This window comes from Phyllopteryx taeniolatus, chromosome 17 (genome assembly GCF_024500385.1).
Source record: "Phyllopteryx taeniolatus isolate TA_2022b chromosome 17, UOR_Ptae_1.2, whole genome shotgun sequence".
In the NCBI taxonomy this organism is placed as follows: Eukaryota; Metazoa; Chordata; class Actinopteri; order Syngnathiformes; family Syngnathidae; genus Phyllopteryx; species Phyllopteryx taeniolatus.
The window spans coordinates 11369028-11383693 of record NC_084518.1 but is presented as its reverse complement, the minus strand read 5'-3'; the positions used below and the strand labels follow the sequence as shown (position 1 = coordinate 11383693).

At 42.6% G+C, this 14666-nt stretch overlaps 1 protein-coding gene and 1 long non-coding RNA gene across 3 annotated transcripts; one reads left to right on the top strand and one right to left on the bottom strand.

Annotated features, from left to right (window-relative positions):
- The first annotated feature begins 3 nt into the window (after nucleotides 1-3).
- On the top strand, nucleotides 4-13790 carry puraa (purine-rich element binding protein Aa). 2 transcript variants are annotated; one of them, XM_061752076.1, is made up of 3 exons: nucleotides 4-390; nucleotides 3480-3759; nucleotides 9548-13790. In XM_061752076.1, exon 3 carries the CDS (start codon nucleotides 9649-9651, stop codon nucleotides 10516-10518), a length of 870 nt encoding a protein of 289 aa, XP_061608060.1. In that variant the 5' UTR covers nucleotides 4-390; nucleotides 3480-3759; nucleotides 9548-9648; the 3' UTR covers nucleotides 10519-13790. The 2 variants fall into 2 exon arrangements, with proteins under 2 accessions (XP_061608060.1, XP_061608059.1); XM_061752075.1 differs by lacking the exons at nucleotides 4-390; nucleotides 3480-3759 and adding an exon at nucleotides 7104-7300.
- On the bottom strand, nucleotides 6984-7742 carry LOC133467328 (uncharacterized). Its single transcript, XR_009785192.1, has 2 exons — nucleotides 7534-7742; nucleotides 6984-7132 (listed from the first exon to the last, which is right to left on the bottom strand). It is a non-coding gene; the product is annotated as an uncharacterized LOC133467328 (long non-coding RNA).
- Nucleotides 13791-14666: the final 876 nt, after the last annotated feature.

Sequence of the window (14666 nt, the reverse complement as noted above, 5' to 3'; positions counted from 1 at the left end):
ACTCTTCCCAAGCACAGGTCCTGTAAAGTGGTCAATTCATGGTGTATTTTAACATCAGTAATAGTCCAATACAAGTCATGTGCTGTGATGACCTTTCTTCTGTGTACATATAAGAGCTTTTAAAACAGATGCTGAAGAACTACATCTTCTGGAAACTACTTTTAACAATACTAAGGACGACATTTATGTACACATGCATAAGTCAAAACTGTGGGGACAAATTGCAGTAATTTGAATATTTGGGGGAGGCTAGTAAGGCTTGTAGAGGACAGTTTGGTTTCAGCAAATATAGGAATGTAATGTCAAGATCCTGAAAGAGGGACATCTTCTGGCCACATCTTATATGGCATCGTGAATGCAGAACAGGCATTGGAATTTGCACGCTAACAGGTGGGCAGCATCTCAGTCTCACACAACAAGTAGGCTATACTCGCGAAAAAATATCAATATCCCACATCCCAAAAACATGCATGGTAGGTTAATTGAAGACTCTAAATTGCCTGTAGGTGTGAATGTGAGTGTGAATGGTTGTTTGTTTATGTGCCCTGTGATTGGCTGGCAACCAGTTCAGGGTGTACCGCGTCTCCTGCCTGATGATGGCTGGGATAGGCTCCAGCGCTCCCGCGACCCTTGTGAGGATAAGCGGCTCAGATAATGGATGGATGGATGTCACTTCTGTCCAGACAAAGACAATAAAGCTCCATTTCATTTTGTTACTGACAGAGAGGTATAAATTTAATAATTGATTATTGTGGTTGTATTTATGGGATATATATAAGCACTGTGTGGTTTTTTTCTCCTGTTTATGTTACCTTACTTTGCTACATATATGGGTCAAAGTATTTGACAGTCCCCTCCTTGAGCCGTACCTTATCGTGGCGAATACAATTAATGGATTCAGGTTTCCCTGGCCCGGACGCAGGTCACCGGGGCCCCCCTCTGGAGCCAGGCCTGGAGGTGGGGCTCGGAGGCGAGCGCCTGGTGGCCGGCCCTGCACCCATGGGGCCCGGCCGGGCACAGCCCGAAAGGGTAACGTGGGTCCCCCTTCCCATGGGCTCACCACCTGTGGGAGGGGCTATAGGGGTCGGGTGCAGTGCGAGCTGGGCGGTGGCCGAAGGCGGGGACCTTGGCGATCTGATCCTCGGCTACAGAAGATGGCTCTAGGGACATGGAATGTCACCTCTCTGGCAGGGAAGGAGCCCGAGCTGGTGTGTGAGGTCCAGAAGTTCCGACTAGATATAGTCAAACTCACCTCCACGCACAGCTTGGGCTCTGGTACCAGTCCTCTTGAGAGGGGTTGGACTCTCTTCCACTCAGGAGTTGCCCACGGTGAGAGGCGCCGAGCAGGTGTGGGTATACTTATTGCTCCCCGGCTCGGCGCCTGTACCTTGGGGTTCACCCTGGTGGACGAGAGGGTAGCCTCCATCCGCCTTCGGGTGGGGGGACGGGTCCTGACTGTTGTTTGTGGCTATGCAACAAAAAGCAGTTCAGAGTACCCACCCTTTTTGGAGTCCTTGGAGGGGGTGCTGGAGAGCGCTCCCGTTGGGGACTCCATCGTTCTACTGGGGGACTTGCTCACGTGGGCAATGACAGTGAGACCTGGAAGGGCGTGATTGGGAGGAACGGCCCCCCCAATCAGAACACAAGCGGAGTTCTGTTATTGGACTTCTGTGCTTGTCACGGATTGTCCATAACGAACACGATGTTCAAGCATAAGGGTGTCCACACGTGCACTTGGCACCAGGACACCCTAGGTCGCAGTTCGATGATCGACTTTGTGGTCGTGTCATCGGACTTGCGGCCGCATGTCTTGGACACTCGGGTAAAGAGAGGGGCGGCGCTGTCAAATGATCACCACCTGGTGGTGAGTTGGCTCCGATGGTGGGGGAAGATGCCGGTCCGACGTAGCAGGCCCAAACGTATTGTGAGGGTCTGCTGGGAACGTCTGGCGGAATCCCCTGTCAGAAGCTGAAGAAGGAGTCCTATCGGGCCTTTTTGGCCTGTAGGACCTCTGAGGCAGCTGATGGGTACAGGCTGGCCAAGCGGAATGCAGCTTTGGTGGTCGCTGAAGCAAAAACTCGGGCATGGGATAGGAGTTCGGTGAGGCCATGGAGAAAGACTTCCGGACGGCTTCGAGGAAATTCTGGTCCACCATCCGGCGTCTCAGGAGGGGGAAGCAGTGCATCATCAACACTGTGTATAGTGCTGACCTCGACTCGGGACGTTGTGAGCCGGTGGGGAGAATACTTCGAAGACCTCCTCAATTCCACTAACATGCCTTCCCATGAGGGAGCAGAGTCTGTGTTCTCTGAGGCGGGCTCTCCTATCTCTGGGGTTGAGGTCACCGAGGTGGTTAAAAAGCTCCTCGGTGGCAAGGCCCCTCGGTGGCAAGGTGGATGAGATTCACCCGGAGTTCCTCAAGGCTCTGGATGTTGTGGGGCTCCTTCACATCGAGAGAAGCCAGATGAGGTGGCTAGGGCATCTGTTTCGGATGCCTCCCGGACGCCTCCCTGGTGAGGTGTTCCGAGCACGTCCCACCGGGAGGAGACTCCGGGGACGATCCCGGATACGCTGGAGAGACTACATCCTTCGGCTGGTTTCCTCCCACATCCCAAAAACATGCATGGTGGGTTGATTGAGGACTCAAAATTGCCCTTAGGTGTGAATGTGTGCGTGAATGGTTGTTTGTTTCTATGTGCCCTGCGATTGGCTGGCGACCAGTTCAGGGCCTCTCGCCCGATGATAGCTGGGATAGGCTCCAGCATGCCCGCGACCCTTGTGAGGATAAAGCGGTACAGAAAATGGATGGATGGATGGAATGTCTTTGGGTGAATTGAAATGTGCTATCTAAAGGTTTAAAATGTGCTAAAGGTTATATATTAGCTTTTGACCAAATGCGAATACATTTCAATTACAGTAATATGATTGTAGATGTACCTAATGAAGTGTCTGGTGAGGCCTTATACATACATAGGCCTTATGTATTCACCCAATACGCAACATCACAAAAGCACATTAAACTAGATCCCTAAAAGGTGGTTTTGGCCTGTGGCCAAAATACCAAAGAAATTGAGGACTGTATTTTCTTGTTAATCCGTCACTGTATATCAGAACCATGATCAAATATCAAACATATGATCTTCCGGAGATGGCATGTTTGACTGAGGTTGGATGGGAGAAATTTGCATCTTTTGTTAGTCTTTTCATTTTGAGTCTGTCAAGAAGTTGTGATGTCTTTTTTCTATAGCATTTTTCCTTAAACTGAGCTGGAGCCTATCACACCAGTCTTTTGGGTGAGAGGTGGGGTACACCCTGGACTACAGGCACCAACCAATCACAGGGCACATATAGACCAATAAGAATTCACACGCACATTCAGTTTTAATTCAATGGAGGGATGGGGAGTTGAAACCACATTCACACTGGTTACATCCTCCCCCAAAAAATCCCTTCCACGTGTTTCCATCCCTGTAAATTAGGGAGGTGATGCTGCAACTCCTCAACATGACCACGAGAGGACGCCAGAGATCAGCGATCAGGCCGTGCGTCGTGACGTCATGGGGGAGCGTAAGGCGCCCGCCGACTGGTGCGTGTGTAACTCCGTGCCACGACTCGCCGTTTGTGGTCCATCTTTGGGAGGGGAGCTCCAGCACTACGACGCGTCCGACGAACGTGATCCCCGAGCAGAGGCCTTCTTGTGCGGCTTGTCCAGTCAGCTCATCCGCTGCACGCCGTCGATGCTTTGAAGGGTACAAACTGGTAAGGTTTTGTTTAAGGAGATACCGCCTGGAAGGAAATGTGCTTTGTTAGTTCCAACGTCATTTAACTGCACCGTGGCCTTTAAAAAAGCGTCCTAATGTGCACCCTAGCATGTAAGGCTTTGCAGAGTTCACCCACATACCAACTAATACACGGCCGAGTGTCACGCCTGAATGCGTGCCCGCGTGATATTTATGCCAAACTTGGCTGCAGCCGTTCATGAGTAAAAGTAGTCCTGGAAGTGACACACGAGCAATATGGCGTTGCTGTTTTCATAACGGCTGGAAAAGAGACCCAAATAGCCTAAATAGTTCGAAAGTACGCAATTCGTTTTGTGTTTGCTTGTTTGTTTTTTCGGGCTTTGGATTCAGATGAGCGAAAACTAATTTTTAGACATTTCTGCCTTGTCATTGGAGTGGCTATTTTGAAACAAACTCATTCATTTAAATATATTCTCACGAGGTGCGGCATAAAGATCAATAAGTGAAAAATGGTCCATTCTGTAAAAAATGAATGTCAAAGTTGCCTCTGTTTTGCTTTCAATGATAATAAAAATAGTTGAAACCATACTAATGCTTATTTATTTTTTATTAGACATAGACATTTTTATTATTCTTGTTAGCTATTTTATATTGATTTTAGTTTACGGAGTTTTCCCCCCACTTCTCACTTGTGACGTGATTAGAGCTGATCAACCTACAACAAAGCAGAGAGATGTCGTCTGCAAATTCATTTTTATTCAAGTCTGCGTGCATCGCAATTCAATACCGGGAAATAATAAATCTAATGAAATAAGACATGATATTAAAACTAAAATATCTTGTTGAGGCCTTAGATGAACGAATATACAACAAATTACAATGTCTTAAACTGTTACTTAATGCAATCATTCACGTTTTTTAAAATTCTGACCAATAGCTCTTTTGTTTTCAATTACTTTTATTAATGCCAAATTTTCCAACTCAATATGATCGTTTTTAATTTAGCATATTTCCAATAAAACAGTTGCCTTTGCATTAATATAGACGCATACATATTTGTACTGCAATGCATGGGGTTGAACTGTGCTTTTAATTATATGTTGGTATATATATTCAAACTTTTAGGGACATACTGAGAATGCTTAAGTTGTTGTTATATATTCCGCTATTTTAATTTGTGTGTGTTTGCAAGCTCTCTCTCTCTCTCTTATATATATATATTTATTTTTTTTATTTTTTTTAAAGCTAGTAGCAAACAAGACAACACTAAAATACAAATTCGGGAAATAACTATCGCCATTTTAACCATTCTTCAAAAGTTTCTGGATTATTATGCAATTTGCTGATAAATAGAAGTGAATTACATCAAAAATAAGGCGTTTTACGCCATTATTTTCCTTACTTAAATAATACATATAGTGAAATGGCTCTGCAAAGTTTGGAAACATTTGAGTTACGCCTTTGAAACTCAGCTAAAATATAAAAATAAAAATACTACTTGCCTAGCGATACATTTTCCATAGAAGAAAACGAATGTAGAAAGTTAGCGTGCTTCCATTACATGGTTAATTTACACTACGGCCTGTAGATGATGCTGTGAGCGGCCACCGTTGCCTATGATTGAACAAATACATACCCATTTACATAAGCACAGTAATGGCGGATGGAAGCAGAATCATTTCATTCTTTAATGTAACTAGAAAAAATATATATACCTTTTACTATGAGAGGTGTTTTTCTTTAAAATACCCCGAACATCCTTATAATGGACTTACCTATGGACCTTTTCGGGACCACCACTTGACATCATAAGCATTTTCAAGTATTAATAAACATTTTAAAGTACAAATAATTAACGAGTCATAATCATTTTGAAGTGGACGCCCGCTCCAAACAATTTGTTTTAAATTGATTAATTATTTAAAACATATATATTTTTACATGCATACATAATATTCCTGATGATTATTGCAACTAAGTCACAGCGTGTGCTGCATCCTAATAGTCCAAGAAAGTAAAGTAAAATGTGTTATTCATTAATATTCAATGAATGAGCTTGACTTTTTAACTTATTGTACAACCTGTAATATATGAGAGCAAAGGGCTGCTTTCTTTGACCTTAAATCTGAATGAATACGTATTTCAAGAAAACATCATTAAAAAAAGACTATTCTTGGAATGAACGAAAATATAACTTTCAGCATTAAGAGAAATATAAATGTTTAATAGGTAAAGTAAAATAGGACACGGTTTCCCTTGAAAATTAGCTGCGGTGGAAAATGCCTTTTAATTTGCTTAATAGCATAATTGCCCAAGCCATTTTAATTTACGGTCAAAGTATCAATAAAAAAAAAATACCAATGTGCTTGTCAAAAATTCTCATTAAATATTTTCTTGTTTGTGGAATTTGTTCTTTTTTTCTCGTTTTCCGAAAAGGTTCAGAAATTACTTATAGGCAATTGTGCTATATATATGCTTATCAATATTTGAAAATTGCTAGGATTAGTAATTTATTTGCTTGTGTATTCAAATTTTTAGGATGAATTAGATTTCAATTCCCCTGTTATAGCACAAAGTAAGCTCTTTTCATATTTAAACTTTTTTTTAAAGTCCCAATTATCATCAGTCCATTTCCCGCTAATCTATGTATAATCAATGTTCTCAAGTATAACTTTGATTGCTCACTGATTGTGGACAAAAGTGTAATATTTGTCATTTACTTTCCCTGTGAGCTGAGGTATATAGAATGTACTTCATTTAGGGGGAATTATTAACTAATTTGAATTCGTATTCGTAAACTGGTTATAGATGTTATTTACAGTACGCTAAGATTTTAAAGTCATTAACTTCATAGCCGAATCCATTTTAAACTTCCTGTCACAATAGCAATTAAAAAAAATAATAATAATTCGTATTCATAAACAGTGGGTATTGTGGTTATGATTTACTGTGCACTGCGTGCTACAAGTGTCATAAGTCATTAAATAGCGTTAGCCTAATAGTTTAATTGTCATTTTTAACTTCCTGTCACATTAACAATTTAAAAAAATACCAATGTGCTTGCTATAGGTCTGTTTCACTTGGTCTCTGCAGGTCATGGTAATCCGCAAAGGTTGAATTGAGGCAACTGGGACTCTTATTAATTGAATGTGTCGTGGTGGTGGTTGTTTTTATCCTCATTTCCCCAAAACTTTCAAATACGCTACTATGCTAGGCTAACGATATTGCATTTTAGGAACAGAGTCTCTTTATACACAACTTTATTATCAACGTGGAGTGAAAAAAAGTTGACAAAAAAAAGTGGAAAACCAATGAATGAAATACGTGTTCCCCCCCCCCTTCTTTGAAGAGGCCAGCGCTCTTCTGCGGGTCCACGTCGTGCTCCTCATACACTAAAAAGAAAAACACGCAAGCCAACGTCACATACATAAGACACTTCTGCAAGAGAAATCGTTTCGACGATGAAAAGGTGCTTGTATTCGCAACGGACTCTCTCTGAGCGTTACATGCGCCTGACAGTACGTGGCAAGAATTTTTAACCTGCTGAGTAGCAAATTGAGGTACGTTGTTTGGTTTTATTGTTCGCTGTCACGTTGTTTTAGTCAACTGATGTCGCTCCATGTACTGTCTCCTGTGCGTTCTGACATTGCAGATGAAGCCACGTTGCTTGTACTGTTTTAGCCGTGTTTGGGTTACATTTTAGCAAATGTCAGTGGTAAATACCGTATTGTACTGACAAACGTTAGCACTTTTAAGCATGTGGCACTTGTAGCTTGAAGGCAGCTCAGTTTACCTCGTTCTCGGTTAGTCATAGTTGGAACTGTCATTTGAAGAAAGAAAGAAAAAAAAAACGTCGCGTTAAACCATTCGACGCCATAGCAACGCGTCTTCTTCGAAGACGTGTGGCTATAATTCGGCAGCACCGTCAAGACAACGTTCCTTAAAAGCAATTACAGCGTGACACTTACTGTTAGTATTTGCCGTAGCCATTTTTAAAGTGAAAGTTCCTCTCCCGAGTAGGTCAGGTGACATTTCAGCTGCTAATGCTGACATAGATTTCAACTATACCCAAATCACGCCTCGGCCCGGAATTATGCGTAAACGTTGCCGCCATGTTGAATGTGTCATTTGCTGCTTGTCGATGTACCAACCGTTTTACACTCAGAGGCATCATCACAATATTTAGCGAATAAAATGTAGATGAGATGGCACCTTTTTGGGGGTATTTTGACTACTTTCTGCAAGCAAATGCTCTGATTCTCAACTGTATTCCTATTCTAAATGTATTTTTTTTTTTTTTTGGGGTGGTGGTTTATAGTACATGGATGTACATAGTTCCCACATGGACCATAATATGAAGTGACAAGAACTGTTAACTTCCTTGCGCTCAGCCACTGGTCTACTCAAATACAGTGCTATTTAGGCTTTGGGTGGCAGACATCATGGCAATCAATATGCCTTTGGTACAGCAAACTCGTTTGAAACAACATTTAAAAATATGATAGGGCTGCAACTAACACTTATTTAAATAATTGATTAATCGGTTGATTTTTTTCTTTTTATTATAATTAAGCCACTGCGATTGGCTGGCAACCAGTTCAGGGCGTACCCCGCCTCCTGCCCGATTATAGCTGGGATAGGCTCCAGCACGCCCCCAACCCTAGGGAGGAGAAGCGGGTCAGAAAATGGATGGATGGATGGATTATTAATCCATGAATTGAATTAAAACAAATTTAAAATTTATATCCCTCTATTAAAAAAATAAGACATTATTTCAAATTGATAGTGCACAAAATGCAAAAACAAAATTATTATGATTCAGTAACTGGTTTGGTCCGTAAGTCAGAAAATAGCCAACACTTATGATCACTGTTTTCCAAAGCAAAAGCAGATGTTTGCAAATGTTTTATTTTCATTCAACAAAGATAATCAGACGGATGTCACGGAGAACATAAATCTGAGAATATTTTCTGTTATGAGGTTGAAATTCTGAGGATTTAGACAATTCTAAGTAATAAAAGTTCTCTAAAGTTAACTCACAGTATTTTGAGTTTAAAAACTCCACTGTGACACAGTAAAACTGTTCTGGCATAAAAGGGATACAGATTTTTCATTCTGCTTGACCTAACAGCCGAACAGGACAAAAAAAAAAAAAAAAAAAGGAAGCACACTCGTTACTCGAAATTGGGGTCGTAACTCAAAACAAAACAAAAATATGCCAAGATGACGGCTCGTACCTCAAAAATCTCATAAGTCGGGTCACTCATATCTCAAGGCACCACTGTATTTAGAATCAAATCACAAACATGACTCTACAAGGTCTTTACTGATATCAAGGATCCTGAATATGTAAATGCCCAAACTTGCCATAGTTCAGTCCACTGGCTTGCATTAATTTATTTGTGGCAATACGGTTGACGAGTGGCTCAAATCTGGGCTTCAGCCTTCCTGTGGGGAGTTCTCCCTGTGATTGCAACAGGTTTTCTCCAGGTACTCCGGCTTCCTCACACATTCCAAAAGCATGCATTGAAGACCTTAACTTGTCTTTAGGTTTGCATGTGAGTGTGAATGATTGTCTGTCCAATGTGCCCTGCAATTGGAGGGCGACCAGTCCAGGGTGTACCCTGCCTCTGCCTCAAAGTCAGCTGGGATAGGCTGCAGCTTATGAGGGTAGAAATGGGTAATGGATAGTTTACGGGCAGATGTGACACATTCAATATGGCGGAAGCACCAACCCGCTCAAGGCGGGCTCTATGTACAGTATTTGACGTCTCTGAATGCTAATTTCTCCCTCTCATTTTTTTTAGTGTACCTCTCGGCAGATCTCGCGAGAGCTGCTTCCCTGGCTGTGACTGGTCGAGTCTTTGCGGTTAGACTGAGGGAGAAGGCAGGCAGGCAGGCAGGCATCATGGCGGACAGAGACAGTGGAAGTGAGCAGGGAGGAGCAGCCACGGGCCCAGGCTTCGGTTCCGTACACTCGGCGGCGGGAGGGGCGGGCTTGGCTTCCGGCCTCCAGCACGAGACTCAAGAGCTGGCGTCCAAGCGGGTTGACATCCAAAACAAACGCTTCTATTTGGACGTAAAGCAGAACGCCAAAGGCCGCTTCTTGAAGATAGCTGAAGTCGGGGCCGGTGGCAACAAGAGCCGCCTCACTCTTTCCATGTCCGTGGCAGTCGAGTTCCGCGACTACTTGGGGGACTTCATCGAGCACTACGCCCAGCTGGGTCCCAGCAACCCGGGCATGGTGCAGGACGAGCCGCGGCGAGCGCTCAAAAGCGAGTTCTTAATGCGGGAGAATCGGAAGTACTACATGGATCTAAAAGAGAACCAGAGGGGACGGTTCTTGAGGGTCCGGCAGACCGTCAACCGGGGGCCCGGCTTGGGGTCCACGCAGGGCCAGACCATCGCGCTCCCGGCCCAAGGACTTATCGAGTTTCGCGACGCTTTGGCCAAACTTATTGACGATTACGGCGTGGAAGAGGAGCCCGCGGAGCTGCCCGAAGGCTCGTCATTGACTGTGGACAACAAGCGCTTCTTCTTCGACGTGGGCTCCAACAAGTACGGCGTGTTCATGCGGGTAAGCGAGGTGAAACCGACCTACCGCAACTCGATCACGGTGCCCTACAAAGTGTGGTCCAAATTCGGGAATACGTTCTCTAAATACGCCGACGAGATGAAGAAGATCCAGGAGAAGCAGCGAGAGAAGCGAGCGTGCGAGCTGGAGGAGGAGGAGGAGGAGGAGGAGGAGGTGCAGGCGGACGATGGAGACGAGGATTGAGACAAGAGTCATGGAAATAAGAAATCTAACCCTCAACTCTACTGTATAAAATAAATAAATCTAACTGTAACGGTTTAACTCCAAGGGAGCATTACCCACAATATAAGAAACTACCACAAGCTGACAGTTCTGACATGTTGTCACTCATCGCTGGATGTTAGCCCAATTATCCACCATAATACAGTAACTTGGCTGCTAAACAAAGTAATAACATGTTTGAACATTGTTTCCTACTTGAAAAACAAGATTGAGTCTTTATTTCCCTTATTAACAGAGTAAAATAACTTTTGTACCACTTAAAAAGCTAAAAACAAAAAAAGTGTTTGCAATGTTGAGATCTGAGAGTAAGCATTTCCTTGTCATGTAAGCTAATAACTTCAGCACAAATGAGATATTTTCGTTTGTTTTTTCCAAAACCAAAATTGAGAAAGTTTATAAAATGGAAAAAAAGGTCACATGTATTCGCCATCTTATTTACCTGTGACTGTTTACACACAAATCAAATGAGGGCTAGGCCTACTTTGGAAACTGGTTAGATGTCATGCAGTTTTTCAAAAGGAACAAGTGCTCTCTTTATGTTGTGCAATATGCATTGCATCAAAATCAAATCAATATTGGTCAGTGGTTCTTGACGTGTTGTCCGAGGCATTCAAAGACGTAAATCTAATCAGTTGAAATGGTTGCCATGCAAATGGATCTATTAGACTACCGTTGTGTGTTGTTGTTAATGCAATGTGTTGGGTTCAAAGGTACTAAATGCATAATAATGAAATAACATGTAGCAAATGCAGAGAAATGAACAATTGGCCAGAACATGGTTAAAAATGTCTAAATGGTGCCAATTTAAGGCGTGCTGTCGCTGCATGTTTGTCTGCACTTAGTCGATTGCATTGGTCTCCCAAAATATTGTCTCAAGGACCCTTCCATATTTTGCCTGTATTGCACGAAAGCTCAACTCCTTGAGTACTGAGTGATGTCCATCCAAAGGCTTGGTGATGTAGTGAAAGTCAAATGATTACTATCCCACTACCGGGGGAGCCTTTAAGTAAGGGTGCATGCCTGGGCCAAGGGTCCAGTTTTGTGACCACGTACCCTTCCTGATGGGCTTCAGTTCTGGTTCTGTAAAATCCATTGGTGGGAGGCTAATATGGACACAAGCCCTTTTTTACACTGCCTGTAAAAGCTGGCATTTTTCTGCCTTTGTTCCATGTAACTGTTCTGTACAAACGGTACAGAATGGGTCAAATTTCAGTGAATATTCCGCCTATGGAGGTCGTATCATAGCCATAATAGACGGGATGCTGCCTGTGTGGAAGGCAATGCTGTAACACCAAGAGTGGGAAACTTGACGTCCATCGTTCATTTCCACTATGTTGTGTTGAAAGCAATTGTTGCTGTCTGACAAGTGCGGTGTGTCTCAAAAGTCACTATATGCTTCCTTTTTCAGGTCTCATTGGGACAGACGTGAGGCCTTCGGCATTTGACAGCTTAGGCTTTAAACATATCCTTCCCTTGCTCAGGGCTTACCAAGTGACATTGGAGTACCACGGCAAATTTGCCACCTGGCAAAACGCTTTTGTCCCAGACTCGTTCAGTGCCAGTTTGTTCAAATGCTTCAGGTAACTTGCGATGCTCAACAACCTGAACTCTGTACATGTAACAATTTATCACTCTCCAAAGCACTGGCTAAATCGAGATTTTGTTGATGCCAAGTTCCAGTTCATCCCTCTGGATAGACCTTGCCTGGCTTTGCGTGAATGCCTGCTCTAGAGGTTTGGTGTTTTCAACCATGCTGCTAGTAGCAGGCCCCCTATTTTGAGAGACTTGCCATGGGTAGCGTAAATTTTACTACGCTTTGGAGCATTGTGATGGCCCTAGAGCTTCTCAAACTGGTGCTGAACTACAGTCTGGCCAGAAAAACTTATTGCTAGGCTATGCCAATGGGAATGATGATCTGCTTAGAAAAACTGCAAAGCCTAAACTGTGAAATGGTGATGGCCTTATGTCTGTCCAAATGATACCTAGAACAAAATGGGAAAAAAGGTGAATAGTGACTTTTGGGACACCCTGTATTTTATACCAAACGTTGGCATTTCGTATACATTTATCTGATGCCTTGTAGCAGTGGAAAAGCACACACAGTTGCGGCAATTTCCTGCCTTCACTGGGTTTTGTGTATTTACAAAGGCAGATAAATGTCGGCTCTTCTGTTACGGGAATTTTGCGGGATTACTGTGTAAAAGAGGCTTAATGTTTCACTTTAGATTGTTGTTGGCCCCATATCTTCCTGGGGGGGTGATATATTTGGGCTGCCACACAGAAAACAACTGGCTCTTGTCCAGTTCTGTCGCATCTCATAGATGTGTGATAGCAGTTTTATAAACTCTTTGCCAGTCACGTTAAGAGAAACTGGCAACAATCAGATCTATTTACCTCAGCATTGAGTTCAGTGTTTGCTTCCGTGATGTCTAGATTTGACTGGAAACCAGCAAACTAGACTGTCCTTGACCACCTATATATGGTAAAAGCTTACTGGGAGCATCCTCTTCAGCATATAAAACAACCTGGTGCCTTACACACTCTGCATGCTTACACGCTGGCCTGGTGCTTTGGATCGCAAGTTTGGCTTCTTTTCGATGATCGTTTTCTTCCATTTTTGTGTCCCGGCCCAGACTCGTGGTGCTTAAAAAAAAAAGAAAAAAAAAAAAAAAAAAGGCTTTGTCCTTCTTTCCTATACCTTCATCGCCACTCAACATTATTCCCCAGCCATCCAGGTATCGGCCTACATGTAAACATGGAAGGGGAGGAGGGTCACCTCGATGCAAGATAATGCAGAAGAGTTAGCACCAAGCACATTATATAGCCAGAGGAGCAGTGAGCTGAAATTATTGGAAATAGTTGTTGACAAGCCTCCATTGCCGCTCCTCCCCCTTCACCTGCCTCTTGATATGCTCCGGCTTTTAGGAAGTCATGTATGTTGTCAGTTGCTCAATTAATGGGGAGTAGCGCTTTTTATTTTATTTTTTTTAGTTTTTACCTTCTCAGCGTTATTCCACTTGTAACTTTTGGAATGTTTTCGCTCACAAAAAAATATATCTATTTTTTATGTGCAACATTTCATGACTGTGTGCAATATCGTATGTGCCAATTGTGGCAATATATGTATATCAATTAAAATATATGATTACTATTTGAAAAGATGTGGCTGAATTCCATGTTTATTTCTAGTGGAGGGGTTGTAAACTGTTATTTGCACTCCCCCCCCCCCCCCCCCCGCCCCCCAAAAAAATAAAAATAAACATCTGTATTGGAGGGGGATGGAGGTCGAACGAAGGTCATAACAGCCACTGCGTCAAAGCAGTTCACAATAACTTGAAACAACACTATTGCAAGAATGGTAACAAACGATGAAGGAACAACACTTTTGAATGGGAAAAAAAAAAGTGAACTGAAAACTCCTTTTTAGCTCAAGCTAAGAAAAGGTGCTTTAGTCCAGTCTTCATTTCCAGTTTGGTGAACTGTCTTTAGTGGTTGTTGTATGTAGCACTTTGCTTTCCCATGCAGGTTCTAAAATGCCTGAACAATACTTCATATAAGAATGTCATTATCTCTCTTCATTTCATCTTTGTTTTGATACATGAGATATTGCGTATGTATATTTGACAAAATTTGAGTTTAATTTTGCCCGATAAAGAGAATCTATATTCAAAATATGTATTTTCATGTTTCTTGTTGAAAAAAAATACCAAAATGTCAACTATTCAATGATGGGGAAAAGTGTGTTTGATTTTGATGTAGTATTTGTCCACATTGTCTGACATTTACATCAATACTAATGACTAAAGCTTAATTTTACAGCCTTAAAAATACGAAATTGGTGACATAACATCGGACAATTACCTGTGTCGTCGTCTTATAGAGAATTCTAGTACTGTATGTGTCATAACAGGCTGTAAAATAAAGCATTGATCTCTGATCCTCATGATGTTGCTACTTTAATTCTTGTGCAGAACGGCACCTGAAGACCTAACAGATTTGTAAATTGTAATCTTGCTCACAAAGATTACTTTGCTCTACAGTGATTTGGATTGGGGTTGCCCATATGTAATACAACAATTTTCTCCCACTACCCTTCATCACTGTACATT